General features: G+C 36.1%; 1 protein-coding gene across 1 annotated transcript; it reads left to right on the top strand.

The window, feature by feature from the left end:
* Positions 1-12,529: 12,529 nt before the first annotated feature.
* LOC149847684 (aspartyl protease family protein At5g10770-like) lies at positions 12,530-14,642 on the top strand. Its single transcript, XM_090009204.1, has 2 exons — positions 12,530-12,643; positions 13,284-14,642. Exons 1-2 carry the CDS (start codon positions 12,631-12,633, stop codon positions 14,573-14,575), a joined length of 1,305 nt encoding a protein of 434 aa, XP_089865330.1. The 5' UTR covers positions 12,530-12,630; the 3' UTR covers positions 14,576-14,642.
* Positions 14,643-18,818: the final 4,176 nt, after the last annotated feature.

The following is an 18,818-nucleotide window of genomic DNA, read 5'->3' as shown; positions in this document are numbered from 1 at the left end:
CGAAACGCCAGAGGAAGGACACTACCTCATCTCTCTCTCTCTCTCTCTCTCTCTCTCTCTCTCTCTCTCTCTCTCTCTCTCTTCTCTCAGGGATGTCAACGGGTAGGGTTTACCCGGATCCGACCCGTACCAAACCCTATAAGGTTTGGGTAGGGTGATAAATAAGAAGACCCGAATTAAGACCCGGGATGGGTACAGTTTGTGAAATTTTACACCAAACCAGGGCCCGACCCAAGTTCCGATTAAGACACAATTTTCAATGTAAAACTGATAAAAAATATTAATTTACTGGGTATAGTGCGGGTCTGGTTCATGTACTTATTGGGTTCGGGTATGGTTTTCTAATGGTAGGTCTGATTATACCTCAGTCCAAATCTAATACCTTACCCGAAAATTGGAGCCAGGTATGGTTCCACTTGAGTCTGAACTAAACCTGACCCGTTGACACCCCTATTGTCTCTGTTGTTGAGTGAACTCTAACCAGGGTTTGCTAAATCTGATTTTTTTTTAATATGCTTTAGATTTTAAAGGGTTTTATATTTTAATCCTTATTTTTGTAATTTATTGGATGAATAATGTTAAATCCAAATTTTATTTTCGGATATACTTTATATTTTAGGGGTTTTGTATTTTGATTATTGTTTTTATAATTTATTGAGCTAATGATGTTGAATCTAATGTTTATTTTTAAAAAAAAATACTTTAGATTTTAAGGGTTTTGTATTTTAATTCTTATTTTTATAATTTATTGAGTATGATGTTAAATCTGTTTTTTTCTATGCTTTATATTTTAAGGATTTTGTACTTTAATCAATAATTTTGATATTTATTGAGTGAATGATGCTAAATCTGATTTTTTTCTTTGGATATGCTTTAGATTTTAAGAATTTTGCATTTTAATCTCTATTTTTATAATTTATTGAATGAATGATGATAAATCTGATGTTTTATATGCTTTAGATTTTAAGGTTTTGTATTTTGATCTCTATTTTTGCAATTTATTGAGTGAATGATGCTAAATCTGATTTTGTTTTTTGATATACTTTATATTTCATGGGATTTTATATTTTAATCCTTATTTTTATAGTTTGTTGAGTGTGTTTTAATCCTATTTTTGTAATTTATTGAATAAATACATGTTAGATATATTTTTTTATGGTTAGAATATAAATTTATTTTTCTTATCAAAATACACAAATTTTAAACATTTGTGTTGAAGTTGTCTGCGATAATGAATCAAACACAAAACACATGGACAGTACCGTAATCAATGCAACCATTGAACAAGAATGCCTTGTCACAATTTAGAACAAATAAGGACAAAACTGAACTGAATATGGTGTCTTTGTCCAGAGCTGTCCGCAAATCAAACGGTCCTTAAGGGTATGTTTGATGGCTTGTCTAGGATTGAATGAGATGAACAAAAAAGATGAAACATAACACCTATTCTGGTTGTTCCGTAACAACTGTACCAAGTCCAATGTTTGTTTGTACCGTACTCAAATGCTTTCTTGCAAAGTTCAACGTCTGTTTTACATTATGCATGAATGACATGGACATACATGGCTAATGGGTTAGATAACTTTATTTTGAATCATACTACTCGATTTGCCGACCATTTCAGTGTTTTAACATGTTTATTATGGATTTTAGCCTTGGATACGGATCTTGGATTGAATTTAAAAACTAAAAAATGTCTATAATTTGTCATTTGAGAAAAAAATCGATATTTTTTATATATAAATGATTTAATCAAGATCATACAAAATCTAATTATGAAAGTTTATCATAAAAATATCAAACCCTAAAAGCAAATTTATTATAAAAAATCAATTTATCAAAATAAATATACTAAAATAAATCATAAATAAACCAGAAAAACCTAATTATAAAAAAACTATAATATTAAATAAAACCCCCTTAATTCAAACCCTAACCAAAGAAAATAAAAAAATCTCTAATCAAATACAAGAAAAGCCCTATTCAAATACAAGAAAAGCTTAAAATACAATAGCCCTAATCATAAAAACTCTAATAAAAAAAACCTAATCAAATGAACAATAAATAAGAATTCAAATTTTTTTATATACAAACTAAAACCTATAAATAAATCATAAAACCCTAAAATGCAAGAAAATAAATAATAAATAAACGAAAAAACCCTAAACTAAAGATATTTGATTCGAATCCCTAATCAATGAAAAACAAAAAAAAATGAGTGAATAAAAAAAACCTAATCAATGAAAATAAAAAAAATCTTAATTAAAAAAAAAGTCAATCAAGAAGAAAAGGAAAAAAGAAGAACTAGGAATAAGAAAAAGAAGAAGCAAATCAAAGAAAAAAGTTCTAAGCAAGAAGAAAACAAAAAAGAAGAAGAAGGAGTTGGGTGGCATCGCCTCCGCCCCTTCTTCATTCCTCTTCTTCTTCGCCTCCCCCCATATGCCAGCCGCCAGCCTCGCCTTCCCCCTCTGTCAGTCGCCGCCTTTTTGCCAGCCTCGCCACCACCCCTTTGTCGTGTAAAGAACTAAATTTTGTCTTCCAGCAATTCAAAAGCAAGATTTGTCTAGATATTGTCCACATTGCTCCCAACACGGCTGTGTGGCCCTCCTATGGTTTAGAACCTAGCTATAAGGACAAATTTTAACCCAATTTGGATAAATTAAATGGTTAAGATTTTCAACCACTGTTTTTAAAATCCACAAAACACGGTTCAAACCAAACTAGCAGAAACTCTTTCTATATTTAGTTATCTTTTAAGATTTTAACATTAATCTTGAAAAAGTATATTAACTTCATTAATAATCTCATTATTCATTGAGATACTGCTAAATGGTTCTAATAATGTAATCGTTACAGTCACAAACAGTGCCAACATTTTCAAAATATCATGATTTCATCACAATATTTTCAAAGTGGCATTATAATAAGAAAACACAATGCCTTTAAAATATTGCCTATTTTGAAAGTATCATGTTTTGACCCCATGCTATAGAAAAACTTTCCATAGATTTCTTCTTATATTATTATTTATTAACATTGTCTAAGTACTAAGTACTAGGTGCTATGATAGTGAAATAACCCCAATACCGTACTCCTTAGACCTTATCTTGGTTTCTCAATACTTTTGTGGTCCCATCCTAGTTGGGACAAAAAACCCATCGCCCTTTGTGTTTTATCTTTTAGAATCTGATCCATTTTCTCATCAAAGGAGGTTTCAAAAGAATTGGGAATTTTAGACCAAAATTTAGATAAAAGATTTTTGGCTAACCCAATGTTAACTCATTGATATCTGACCACGTTGTACATATTGGAATCAAGTCATATAAAATGTATTCTTAGTACTCCCTTTCAACTCATTTAGATTTGAGGCTTGGAAGGATTTATGGCCATATGATCATTTAGGAAACCGATCCAGCTATTAGGAAGAAGGATTTCCACCTACGGTTGAGAGGAAACAAATTAAATACATTTAATTTAATTATAATTAAATCAATAAGTTAATATACTAAGTTGAATATGAGAGGATAGAGGGCATTTCACTAAGGAAGAGAGTCAACTTCAGCCCTAAGTCTATAAGATAGAGGTCTTGCATTCTCTAAAAAGATATATCTACCCACAAAAAACAAACTGAGAGAATAACAAATAGAGAGACTTTCAAAGGCTATGAATAGTCTGACCTTAGAGATTATGAGCGTAACAACATGCTCCACCTTGATTCGTCCTCATTATGATCATCGTCTGGGGGTGTCCCAACATTGGTATCAGAGCCCAGGTTGTCGCTGCTACAATGCCACCCATTGCACACAAGGAATGCTCCTTTGGTGATCTTTGTATTCGCGTATCTGCACTTTTCTCCAATACAAGTATACAATGAGCTAATTAAAAAAAAAGGGAATACACACGACCATACCAATTGATATGAAAAATCCCCTTTTCCAAATAAGAAGAGGGCCATCAGAGGAAAGAGCAACCAATCAGAAACCAGATTTGGTTTGCTAAGGCCTGAATCTATCGATCAGAGCTCAGATCCGGCCAAGTAGGGCTCAAATCTACTGATCAAAACACATATCTAGCCTGCAAGGGCTCGGATCTGCCAATCAGAAGCAAGATTCAACCGTCTAAGGAACAAATCTATTGATCAAGAGTCAGATTTAACCAGCCAGGGTGCGGATCTTCAGATCTCAAGCCAGATCCAACCATCTAGGGCCTGAATCTGCTGATCAAAGTGCAGATCTGACTGGTGTAGGGGAAGAACCCTTCATATGAGGCTCAGGGACACCGACCGACGATCGACCACCCTTTTTGCAAACACTGTATGATAGAAAAGGTGAGTTGCTCCTCTATCGGCAAAGATAGAGGAGGAGAGAGAGAGAGGAATAAAGATAGTGGGAGAGAAAAGGAAACAAAGACAAAGGGAGAGAGGAGGAGATAGAGTGACAGAGAAGAAGAGCCACCCATTTCTACCCTTCCTCTCTATTCTGATCTCAGGTAGAAGGAGCAACAGAGGGTTTCAACCCTCTCCCTCTCTCCGGCTAGTCTTAGCCAGAGAAGACTCTGACGCCATCATAAACCTCTGTCACCTCTCTTCTTCCTTCACCTTTTCCATCGGTTCATTGGATAAGGCACTGGAGAGACATTGGTCCATCAAGCGAGGTTGGGTCTATCGGGAGAGGCATCAATCTACCAAGAGAAGGGTCGGCCCATCGGGAGAGGCATCGACTCGTCGGAGAAATGTCAGAGGTTATCCTCAGCTTTGGCTGTGCCTCCTCTTTCTCTCCTTTCAAGAAAACTCAAAAAAGGAAAACCCTAATCGACTTCCCCCTTTTCAAGTATTTATGTAAAAAAAAAAAACAATTTTGGTACTGTTTTGTTTCTAAAAATTCTAGAATAGGACACATGTATTCTTCTATTTTACAGAAATAATCCCTTAAGTTTTTTGTTTCACAGAAGTAGTGTTGTAGTTTCTGGTTATTCTAGAAAGAATATGTTGGTTTCTATTTTTTACAGAAAACCCCTTGGCTCTGTCATTTGATATTTACTATTTCAATATAAAATTTTATATTATTCTTTGTACGATACCTGGTTTGCTAGCTATTTACTATTTAGTACTTAGAATTACTATTTATTTTCAACCTCGTAGTTCTGTGACAAAAAATTATTGATTGGTACTTGAAACTTTGTTGAAATTATTAAAAAGCAGTTTTGTTAAAAAATATTAATTACAAAATAGATACAAAACTTTTTTGAAATTACAGAAAGTGGTCCAAAACTTCTAAAAGTATAGTTTTTGGCATAATTTAAAATTTTAGAAAACAATACTAATGGAATCATTTCAATTTAATCCTAGTATTTTTCTTTTTTAAAAGGTTGAAATATGGCAAACCACATTATTATGGTTGAGCTTTCTAAAATTGAGAAACTCAATGGCAAGGACCTCGAGATGTGGTGACACAAGATGGAGTACCTCCTTATTTAATGATAAAAAGTTGTATGTCTTGCATAATGTGAAACCAACACTTAGGGAAAATGCTAGCAAAGAAAACAAAAAAGAATTTAGCTAAGTTTGTTGATGATGACATAGTGGCAAAGACTACTCTCCTCACTTTTATGCAAGACAATATCATTCATGTTTCTTGGGACCGTGATTCGGCTAAGACCATGATGGAATCACTGAAGAAGTACGACATGACTTCTGAGACTCATATACAACTACTTCTGGAGCAGGACAACTCCTGCAAGATGAAAGAGTCAGATGATGTGATGGAGCATATTAATTGCATGCTTGTAATGACCAAGGATCTAGTAGTGGTCAAAAATGTCATTATTGACTGCATGTAGATGTCTATGATTCTGTCCGGCCTCTCTCCCTCGTGAAAAACCGTAGCAATTGTCATGAGGCTAAATAAATAAAAAAATCTGACTATGGCCAAACTACCTCAACATCTTGCCCTGAAGCAGGAGCATATGAACAAAGATAAGAAGAGTGAGGCGATGACGATTCAGTCTGCAAGCTTCAGACCATTAGCATATCGAGGAACTCGACCCAAGGCCCCTGGTTTTAAGAAAACCAATAAATTTAAAATTAATAACAATAAATATCAATTTATGAAGAAAAAAATCGATCACCAATGCCAAAAGAAAATTATTTTTATTATGGGAATCTTAGGCATTTCAAGAAAAATTGCTCACATTTATAAAAGAAGGAGAACACAACTAAGCCAAAAGGTAGTCATGAAATTGTTTACACTGTTTTTAAGTTGCTGGTGAGTGATGGAGACCTGTCAGGATGGTGGATATTGACTCAAGTTTGACTCGGCATATCATCAAAACCAAGGAGGGCCTTATGTAGATAAAGACAGAAGACCAGATGGTCTATATGGGGAACAACACATATTTCAATGTCATGGGGAATAGGTTATATAGGTTGTTTGTTGATGACAATAATTTTTTATTGACTAATGTTTTATATGAGCCTTTTATGAGAAGGAATCTTGTGTGTGTTGCTGATTTTGTAAAAAAAGATTTTGAAACACATTTTTTATCAGATAAGGTCACTTTTAGAAAACATGAACAAGTAAAACTCACTTGACACTTTGACCCTTACCATGGTCAGTTCTGCCTTAATGTAGTTGCTCCTATTATGAATAAATTAAATTCTTTTGGTTATGATTATACCTTGAATATTGATGCATATATGTGACATTTAAGAGTAGGTCATATAAATGTTAATAAAATAAAAAAGATAATAAGTCAAAGCATGTTACCTACTCTTGAAAAAATGAATTTTGACAAATGTGAACCTTGTATAACTGGAAAGATGACTAGGAAACCTTTTTAAAAGAGAAGGCTGGTGAGTTGTTGACTATAGTCCACTCAGATATTTGTGGCCCTCTGTCTATTGATACTTATGAGAAAAAGTCACATTCCATCACTTTTATAGATGACTATTCAAGATATGGATATGTTTATCTGATTTTTAGGAAATTAAAAGCTTTAGAAATGGCATATAGATATGAAGTAGAAGTTGTTAGGCAAAAAGATCAAGGTCATCAGATCTGATTGAGAAGGTGAGTACAACTTTGATAAGTTTAAAGTCTTTTGTTATGACAACCATATTATTCATAATACTCTGATGTCTGGCACCCCTCAGCATAATGGTGTACCAAAAAAGACGTAATCAAACCCTGATGGATATGACTCAGTCAATGTTGGCACATGCAATTTGTTGTGAGTCTAGTGAGTAGATACCAAAGTAATCGTGACACTCCTCATTGAAAAACAATAAAAAAAATCTTTAGGTATCTTAAGAAAACTAGAAAACTTAAGTTATGTTACTGAGCAAAAAAGTTAAAGCTTATTGGTTATTCTGATGCTGACTTTGCAAAAAATATTAAAGATGAAAAATCTATTTTCGGGTATGTCTTTACTTTGAGAAGTGAAATTGTTTCTTGGTCATGTAAGAAACAAGGTTGTGTAGCATTGTACACTCAAGAAGCTAAATATATATTTTGTAATATGGCTATGACCTTTGGAGTTTGGATTGATCGTTTCTTGAGTGAGTTGAGACTGAATATCTCGAATAAACCAGTCTAAATATTCTATGATAATAAAGTTACAATAAACCTGCTGAACTCTGGAGTTGATAGCTCTAAAAGTAAACATATTGAGGTAAAATATTAGTATGTTCATGTTATGATAAATAAAAATAAAATCTTAGTTAGTTATTTACCTTTGTCGGACATGGTTGTTGATCCATTGATGAAGGCAATTATTGAGGATGTCTTTGTAAGACATGTGAGTCAAATGAGACTCAGGTATGTGTAAATTATCATGAGTGAATAATTTGCTTAGTGTGAAAGAAATTCTCATGATGCTTGTATTAAAGTTTGCAGTATGCATGAATAGAATACGAAGTAGTGAGTGTACAAATGCAAAAGGCCATTAAAGTGGGACTAAGCTTTGTGACACCTTAGATGACTTATGGTCAAGTGAGAGATGTAAGGATTTATGGCCATATGGTTATTTAGTAAACTGATCCAGTTATTAGGAAAGAGGTTTTCATCCTTGATGAGGATCTAGGATCGTTGAGAGGGGGCCATTTCAACAGTCTAGAATACCGAACACATGAGAGGTTGGCCCGCCTTTCATGCAATAAAACCGACATGCAAAATAATAATAGAAAACAAATTAAGTATATATAAGTTAATTATAATTAAATCAATAAGTTAATACTGCATGAAATTGGTTGAATATGAGAGGATCAAGGGGGGATGGGGTCACCAAGGAAAGGAATCAACTCCAACTCTAAGTCTAAAAATAGAGGCCTATAAAAGACATATCTACACACTGAGAACAAACAAATAGAGAGACTTGCAGAGGTTGTGAATAGTCCGACCTTGGAGATCGCGAGCGTGCTCCACCTTGATCCGTCCTCATCTTGATCATAGTCCTGGAGCATCCTAACATGGTTGTGGCTCAGTTTCTTGGTGAAAAGTTTCTCGAGAATGAGATTTGTGACTATGGTAACAACAAAAAAACCTAAATAATTCTGATCAATGTGGGAGAATATGGCAGAAACTAAATGAAGACTCTTTATGCTTCTTGGCTTTACATTGTGTTTTTTATTTTATGAAATAGTTGTGATGCATGTACACCCCACCAGTAACAGGCACTCCAAATGATCGATGGTTATTTGTGCTTGTTTTGCAATGACACAAAACAATCGTTTTCAAGCCTTAAAGAAAAAGCTTCACTCTTACAGTAAAGTTTCTGTTGTGTAGTCCAAAAGACATGAGGCCCATATGACAGGTACTCTTTGAGCTTATCTTTGTGGCCTTCCTAGTGGGTGCTAAGATCACTGAGATAACAGCACTTTTTTTTTTCTTTTTTTTTACCACAGTAAAAATGCTATAGGCTCTAGATTTTTCAATCAGAAAGTTGTGCATGTTTTGTTAGCTCCATACACCTAAGCCAGTTAAGTTGGCTTTAGATGTTCAAGTTGAAGGACTTCATGAGTTCCACACTTGAGCGTTCTTGTCCTTTGCTGTAAGGCCAAAGTAAAAGGAAACTATCACCCGTGGGAAGGAGTTATTTGGCAAGCTTTACACTGCAGACACCGAAACAGAGCCACAGTCAACATGGCACCTCTCAGCCTAGGGGCATCTGAACCAAAATGGTGGTCTCCACCAGTGTTGTCAGTATCGATGCGTATCGGATCACCATAAAATCATTATGACACTGATCTGAATCGGCTATTTTTTCATAAATATAAAAATAGCTTAAAATTAATTTTTAATATTATTTTAATGGTTTTAACACAGTGTCACATACTGATTGACACGTAATATTTTTTGGCTGATCAGAACGATTCATTTGATAATCGGCATCGGCAGATTCGCCTGAATCAAACGATACAGGTCGGATTCCGATACTGATCAGAACGATTGGTCTGACAACATTGGTCTCCACTTGTTACCTGAGAAAAAAAATGGTAAAACACTTTGGTCCGGTTAAATAGATATCCAATTGGTTTGAATGTTGGTTATCCCATATCAGATCCAATGAGATGCAGCAGGGTTCAGTTAAACCCGTATGTTTATTGAGGCTGTACTACGATTAGGTTCTAGCCCACCTGGGTCCAGTCCATGCAGACAAATTTCACTTCTTTTTTCTTTCCTTTTGCTAGCTAGGCCAAGGGAAACTCACGAGTTGGTTGATGCAGCTCATGCACGGCCCCTTAGAGAGAGAGAGAGAGAGAGAGAGTCCATGCTTTTCCACAACTCCTATAAAGACGAATCGTTGCAACTGTCAGTAGGTAGCCACAAAATGGGTGGGTTTCATATCTCTCTCTCAACACCACCTCATTAATAACAAGAAAATTGGGCCAAAAAGTGCATTTATTATGGTCTATTACATCAGACATGCTTTGTATTTATTATTAGATGTTAATATTTAGGGTGATTTGCGTGGTAGGCACTTAATGCATGGCAACCTTAGGTTTCAAATATTTAAGAAAGATGGCTAACTTTTTAAGGAATTTCTCAGAATGAAGTGACCAAATCAGGCAATTTCTCAAAACATGAATGTTTTCTTTAAATATTTGAAAGCTGAGGCGGCTAATTAACAGTAAATTCACCATACTTTAGGCGCTTATATGTTCATTACCCAAATATTTCAATATGGCTTAAAAGCTATATATTTTTCAATGTCCAAACCATAATGAATACTAGGTGGCAATGGATCATGAGAATTGAATCCTATGGGTTTGAGCTGCATATTAGCTAAAAGACTAAATGCTTTGGGTTGATCTAATCAGCAAAACCTGATGAAGCCCTGCTACCTAAATCTCATTTGTGGTGGACATTTATCCCATATGTGGTAGTAAAAAGATGTGGTGGACATTTATCATCAAGAAAAAGGTCAGTGATGCTATACTATATGTCTAGCAGTATCAGCAAATTAATAAAATACCACTTTTGTTTTATTTTTTGGTGGCAATGCACGGTGGTTCCATTCTCATGACCAATAATGCATCATTAATCATTGGATGTAGAACTTAAAACTGAAAAATGATTCTTGGCCCCACCTTGAATTTGTCCTTCCACTTAACTGACAAAGAATACTTTTGTGACAGCCAAGTATGTGTCGTTACCAGAGAAATTTTCAAAATGCTCTACTTTGCAAGGTAGCCCACCAAAAGAACTAAATAAATAAAAACCACAACCAAAACTTCTTTTGATCCTTGACATTCATTCTCTGAATATATATATATATATATATATTATATATATATATATATATATATATATATATATATATATATATATATTCAGAATGTGCATTTTAGGGTTGTGCATTTTCGCAAATCTGACCTTTCAGATGTATTTGACATGGTCGATTTGTTAGGAAACAGCACTTGGAACATGGTTTTTTGATAAAAAAAATATATAGCCTTCAATATTTATAAAAAAATTTAGTCTGTCGATTTGTAAATCTTATAAAAACCTACCTGCATGTTGGAATCGGCCGATTCAAAATTCGATACTTGTAAAATAAAACATGTAGATCACATCTGTACTGTTAGATTTAAGGAAAACATGGAAACAGCCTTCAAAAGCCTAGTAAGCTGGTGGTAGGCAGCTACAACCTACTATATATGTATATAGTGATACTTGATTACATAGTTTTGATTTCCAAAAGATAACCATTGAAATTGTTCATGTACAACTCGTCTTATTTATTATTTTTGTGTTAAATTGACTGTAAGATGATATTGTTTTAGGCCATTTTTAAATTGTTTGCCATCTTAGAAATTGAATCTTTCACTAAATCTGTACGTTACTTTAGATATGATAAAAACCTTATAACATAATAAATAAACCTTGTTAGACACATCTGCATATGGATAGATCCAACAGTTGGTGGCTAGATCTATGCACGCAAACAGTAGTGTGTATTACCATATGGTATTATGGTTCCACCCACTCACACACACGCGCGCACACACATACACACACACACACACACACACATATATATATATATATATATATATATATATATATATATATATATATAGAGAGAGAGAGAGAGAGAGAGAGAGAGAGAGAGAGAGAGGGTAACTGAAATATGTTTACCAACCAAATATGTTTAATGGTATGAACCAAGATTTTCATAGATTTTTTTTTCAAAAATTTTACTGTACGGATGTGATCTAGACGCTTGGTTATATAAACAGACTCTTGGATTATCAAATTACAATGTATAAGAAAGGATTTTTTAAGGGTTGAAAATCAATGGCTTAAATTTTTCATAAATATTCAAGCATAAAAAATCACATTTCTTGATCCAATTACGATGATCCAACCGTTGATTCCTAACAAATGGACCACGCTGAATGCATCTGCAGAATTAAATTTGCAAAAAATTAAACTATGAAAATCTTGATTCATACCAGCAAACATATTTAGTTGGTAAACATATTTCAGTTTCCTTATATATATCTATTTATCTCTCTATATATAGTGAAATTAAGTGGGTGAAAAAAAAGAAGAGAAGATTTTTATTTTGACAGATAAAGCAGAGAGAAGATAGCCCTTCCTTTTCACCTAAAGCAGGAAGGAAATACATGGTTGGTGCATGATACAACCATTTGGTGATCGATGTTCTCCAACCTTATCCTTTATGGTGCTCAGCTCACGAGCATTGTTTCGAAAGAGAGCACACTAAAGTCTCGTACATTTGATGCCAAAACTCATGCATGTGAATCCCAATAATAATTGCACTCCCCCCCCCCCCCCCCCCCCCCACACACACACACACACATCTATTTGAGTGGGTCTCCATGACAACTTCTCTTCCTTGTTATTATCCATAATTTCAAGACCAACAAGAACCGCCCCTCTCCTCCTCCTCCTCCTCCTCTTCTTCTTTTCTCTCTCTCATACCATATCAACCTCAATTCATTTCTTCTCTTCATAATTAATGGCACCCTCTGCTCTTCTTTGGCTTCTTCTTTTCACCATTTTCTCATTTCTCTTGATCTCCCCAACATACTGCATCCTATCATGGGGAAGACACACAATTCAGCTGAACCAGTTGGTGGGTCATCATCATAAGCCGGCATCGACAATGGTGCAACGTAGTAAGACTTCCTTCCCAACTATTTCTTTGATTTAGATGGATGTGGCCTTGACCCATGTTAAATTTAGTACATACATGGGTCATACCATCTTATGATAAGTCAAGGTCTTTTGAGTTCATAATACCCGGCCCTCACGTTAACCAAGTCATATTTTCACATGATAAGAGATATCATTGTTAATGGACTTCACCAACCAGAGGCTTGTAAAAGTGCAGTCAGTGATGGGGAATGTGATGCAGTGATCAGGAGGATCACTCATTAACCATATGAACCCGGTAGTGTCTTGCTGTCACTCCTACGTCAGGAAGAGGGGGGGGGGGGGGTTCTTTGTCCTAGCAAAAAAATTGTGAATGCAGTTTAAGACACATTCACACCTGAATGCCTTTGTTGTCAGTGACCAAGTCCCTAAGGCCGTTTTTGGGCCCGAAATTGTGGGCTCAGTGAGCTCTAGCTGGCGAGAGCTTATAGATGAGCACTAGTACTTCTTGACCAGATCGAGTCAGATCCAAACTTAATGGATCTTTTTTTTTCATTCAACTAATACCCAACCTATGTTTTAGTCATTATTTCTTAGGCCTACAATATTCTTAAACTTTTTAAATATCTAATGTGTTTTTTTAATAATTAATCTTATGGACAGGAATGAGGGGAGGGAGTGAAGGTGCAGTTTCTCTTGAATTGAAAAGGCTTAGGAATTGGAAGCAAAGAAGTAAAAAAAAAACCCTGAAATCAGATGCAGCCCGAGTGCTCTTCTTACAAAACTTACTAAGGAAGCGTGAAGAACAAGAGATGTTAGATGATGTACCAACAGGAACCCGCATAGCTTTGACATCAGGAAGAAAGCTGGACACCCTCAATTATGTAGTGAGGATTGGAATTGGAAGTCAGGAAATGACTGTAGTTGTGGACACAGGGAGTGACCTCACCTGGGTTCAGTGCTCACCCTGCACATACTGCTACCAACAACAGGACTCATTCTACAACTCTTCCCTCTCCTCCTCTTACAGCCCTCTTGCTTGCAATTCCTCTATTTGTGGATCGCTCGAGATGTCTGCCGGTTGCGCTGCTGCTGCTGCCGCTGCCGTTTGTGCCTATGATGTCAGTTATGGCGATGGATCCTACACACGTGGGGACCTAGCGCGGGACACACTGACGCTTGACACTGACACCATTGGTGATTTTCTGTTCGGATGTGGGCGCAGTAATCGAGGACTATTTGGTGCAGCAGCTGGATTGTTAGGCCTTGGGAGAAGCCCCCCTTCTTTGATTTCCCAGGCTTTTGACAAGTACAATGGTGTCTTCTCCTATTGCCTACCTTCCTCTCATGAAACTTCAGGTTCTTTGGTTCTAGGGGACCCTTCCTCTACATTTGCTTATAACACTACCCCTTTTGTTTATACCCCCATGGTTCAGCATCCTCAAGCTTCTACATTTTATTTTCTTTATTTAACCGGCATTAGCGTTGGTGGGGTTTATATAAATGTTTCTCCTCCATCTCCAGTCGGATTTTCGAGCACTGGTAGGACTTTGATCGATTCGGGCACGGTGATAACCAGACTAGGCCCTTCACTATACAAGGCAGTGAATGATGAGTTTGTCAAACAAGCAACTGGGTTCCTTGCTGCACCTAGCTTTTCCATCTTGGATACATGTTTCAACTTGACTGGCTTCACTCAAGTGAGCATCCCAACTCTGCAATTCCACTTTGGCAATGGTGATGATGTTGCTGGTAATGTTGTTCAGGTAAATGTCGATGCATCCGGGATAATGTATGTAGTGCAGAAGGATGGTTCACAAGTATGCCTCGCTCTCGCGAGCTTGCGATCGGAGGATGAGTATGTGATTGTTGGGAATTATCAACAACAGAACTTGAGGATTATCTATGATTCAAAGGAGTCAAAGGTGGGATTTGCTCCTGAGGTCTGTAGATAGATTAAAGTCAATAACTTTTTAACTTCTCCCTAATCATGTTGTATTGGCTTTGAGGGTATAGTTTTAATAACATAGAAAATTACTGCACACGTAGTAATTTTTATATGTTTCATGTATTACACAGAAAACCGTTGTACGTACGTGTTAGTGATTTTCTGTGGATGAACGGCATCAGAGCGAGCTCTGGGGAGGATCAGGTCAGAGTCACCTCCGACACTGTCAGAGGTGCCTTGGATGTCGTTCATCTTAAAAATGAAGGGCACCTATCAAGACTGAATAAGCTCATTGTGAGCCATTCATTTAAAACCATTCCGATGCCATCCATCCAAAACACGAGCGACATCAAGAAAAAGAGTGTGGCCCATCCAAGTGATGGGCATCGCATTCGTACAAATTTTGGATGCAGTTCATCTTGAGATCAACGGCATCCAAAAAGTGCTCAGAGCACACTCTGATCTGATCCCATCTCATCTCATCAAGAAAGAGAAGTCATGTGTAGGACAGTTGGGTCGATAAATGTCCATTTTGATGGGTCTGTACCTAAAGAAGGGACTGTTATCTCAGCTTGTGCATTCAAGAAATGACAATGTTTCTGTGTAACTCAAGTAAAAGACTGCTGATGTTACCTTTGATTGCTTTTATTGATTTTTTGTAATTATAACTGGAATTGGGTTGGACACGTTAAGATCCAAGTAAAAATTGGTTACGGGTCTAACCTTAATTACCCATCCATATTATATAATTGGGTAGCATCAGCTAGGCTAATTAATTCAGCAGGTGAATATCCAAATATGGATCAGCCAATGGTAGGGATATGCATAATTGGGTGGCACCTGCCCCCTATGTGGGACCAATTCCAGTACAGCATGTGAGAGGTAGGGGCCCATCGGTTTCCTGTTTGATGTGATTGGTCCAAAATATCTGGGACATTTTGGACCGGATCTGCTGTTTGCTTTTACTTAGACCGTTAACCATTAACCGTAAAACCTAACAATCCAGCTTCTAACTGGGATCCGTGTTTTATTGAGAATATGAGGCCTGCAAAAAAATGTGGACCATATTAAATATAAAGATTACTAACTTAGCAGTCATCCAATTACCAAATAAAAAAGCGTGCTTAATTTGCAAACAAATTTCTCCATCTGTTGGGTTTGCACTTGGCGATAATATGGTTCACAGCAGTGCTTCCAATATCGTTGATACTTTTTTTTGGAAAAATATTGCAAAAATGTGGATAATTTAAAAATATCACGATATTTTCCATGTTTGCAAATATCATGACTTTATCGTGATATTTACGTTTAAAATGACTACTGGATCTGTCTTTCAGTAAACTATGCTTTTTTAACCATACAAGAGATAAGGAGAATCATTTCAGAAAGAGTATTCAAGTGATGGCATCTACCAACCTAGCGTACTTCTAGAAATTTATATCCCTATTTTATTTTTCGAATCTCCTAAAAAGAATTTTTTATATGTTTCTGTTGTCCATATCCAAAGTGACAAAAGCTCAAGAATACTACTACAGTGTTTTTTCTGTACAAGTGCTATTCATCTCTGTTCCACCTTAAGGAATCCTTACATAAAATTTACAAGTCCATAGCATATATATATATATCATATAGGTTGCCATCTTCAATGAGGTACATTTATGCTTCAGCATTTTAGAAAAAGTAAGGTTAATGGAGTTGGCATGCATGGTGACATATAACTATATAAGAAGGTACCAAGTTCAAAGTCTGTTTTTTTATAGGTACTGATGTGCAGTGGGTGTTGAAGAGCTACCCAGCTACCTAACTCCTGGTTGGAAACCCCATTGATGTGGCACTTTCAGATGTCAACCATTCGGGGCGTGTCGTGTCTGCCTTGCCTAAGTTTGACACACTTCTTTCACGCCTTCAAAGCTTTATGAGCTCGTTTCTGAAATGTGGTTGGATCAGGTGTGGGTGGCTGCACTTGATCACCATCCATTTGCTGTTAGGCCCGCTCTGACAGGCTGCACAACAGAAGATGGAGGGTGATTAAGTGCAGCGGCACAATGCATCTGTGCAATATGATTGCACTTGATCCTGTCTCTTTTGAAATATGGAAAGCTTGCATTTTCCTTTATGAAAAGACTTTCTTAAAATTGAAAAGATGTCTTTTTCATCTTAAAATAATCACATCACCTTTTTAGAATAGATGTTTTTATTATGAATTCTACCATGTAATAAATGTCTTTTCACAAAAAGCTGCTTTTATGTCATTTTCTACTAATTTTCGTTATTGTTTCCTGCATATACTTGTGCTTCCTGAGTGTTAGAATAAAAAATAGAATCATGATATAAATCAGATTTTTATATAACATGATATGCAAATAAAACATTTGATTCACATCGTAACAGGATTCAAGCATGTCATATCCAGTTCAAAACCAAAATTCAGACAAAGCATCAATTCAAACATATGCATTGAACAAAATAAAAATAACAAATGAAACATATTATTCTGTGGAAGGCTAAGACATATAAGAATACTCTCCTTAGAGAAGATTCGCCCCCACATACGGTGCAAAAAGGGTTCGGTGTCCTTCTCTTAGGATACAATAGCCTTGATGATCTGAACCGGTGCACTCCGATGATAGATCGTCCTTCGAAGATAATCTTAGCGAACGGATGTTGCAAAACTTTCCTTTCACGGGAACACCCACAGGAAAAACCGAGAGAGAGATAACAAGGAGAGAGAAAATCTAAAAACGCAACAGGCACAGGCATCTTCGTATATGAAACCCCAGCCCTCTAACCACATTTTATAACCCTTGAACGGTTACAAAATGTGGAAAAGACCTGTTACAAAATACGAAGTGACGTGACCCAATAACGAAACTATCCGTTATCCATTTCTCTTAACCCATTATTTAATCCAAATAAAAACAATAATGCGAGACAAAAAAAACATTGGACTTAGAATGGATATGGCCTTAAAGGGCCAATTACTCGTACCTGAACTCGGCCTGACTCAGCACGGTAGGCAGGCACACACACACGTGTGTGTGGTAGCCATCCCATTCTCTTGTTTTATGGAACAAGTGTTAGAATTTCCATGTAGGTTATAAAGCCCAAAACTTTTTTTGAGATTCTTCAATATGAGACTATTCCACATCATCAAAGTCCAAAAAACACTCTATAAAAGAATGGTCCCCATATGTTTTATTTATTTGAATTACCTCCTCATTTCTTTCTACATCCAACATTCCCCCACAAATTCAAAGAATGAAAACATGATAAAACAAAGATGCAATATGGAGTAATCTGCAACAGGACATATCATGCTTTCAGTAATGGTACCTTCCAGTTTGAACCACTACCTTAGTTGACTAACTTTACCCTCACAGAAATGAAGTGAATTTAAGTCTTGAACTTGAACCTTTGATGTAGAAGTGTCCATTAGCAACAACACGATAAAGGTTCTGGTTGTAATCTTTAGCGGCAGTGCATTAATGGTCATGCGTCTGAATCCTGTTTCATGAGTGACTTCAGAAATAACCCAATTCCTTAAACTGTGACCACACAGTCACACTCACATAGATGGGCTTCTCAAGAGATGCACTGCTAACATCTCGCCTAGAAGGCTTTGAACCCATTTAGAGTTTTAACTATTTCTTAACCTTTAGCTACAACACATTTATAGAGTAATCAGGGAAAAAGACACAAATACATAGTATCACATTAAAAATGTGTTATCCAATTCACTCTACAGCTTGTTATTACCACATTGAATCTACTTTGTGGGATCTCCACTCAGATAGGTTAGGTTGCTACTGTAGATGAACTACTGATGGGTTTCAGTCTCATCCTCTCTCTGATTTTAGGACTAATGATTTATCTAGTCCTTTTGTTAATGGACCAGTTGTGTTCTCTTTGGATCCAACATAGTCCACAACAACCACTAACTGAGACACTAGTTTTCTTATAGATTTATTCTGACTTGGATGTGTCTCCTCTGTTTTTTATTATATTTTGTGCTTTTGATCTTTGCAATTATGTCCATATTGTCACAATGCACAGATATTGCAGGAATTGGTTTGCTCATTAAAGAAAGCTTCTCTTAAAGTCCCTTTAACTATTCAACTTTCATTCTTGTAATATCTAAAGCACATAGCTCAGCCTCAAAAGTAGATTGTGACAAAATGGTCTGCTTTACTGATCTCCAGGCGACTGCGCCGCCACTCAAGGTAAATATATACTCTGTTACGTCATAACTT

Source organism: Nuphar pumila, chromosome 1 (assembly GCF_984573655.1).
Source record: "Nuphar pumila chromosome 1, dmNupPumi1.hap1.1, whole genome shotgun sequence".
Taxonomy (NCBI): Eukaryota; Viridiplantae; Streptophyta; class Magnoliopsida; order Nymphaeales; family Nymphaeaceae; genus Nuphar; species Nuphar pumila.
Note: the sequence above shows the minus strand (reverse complement) of the source record. Positions and strands in the feature narration are given on the sequence as shown.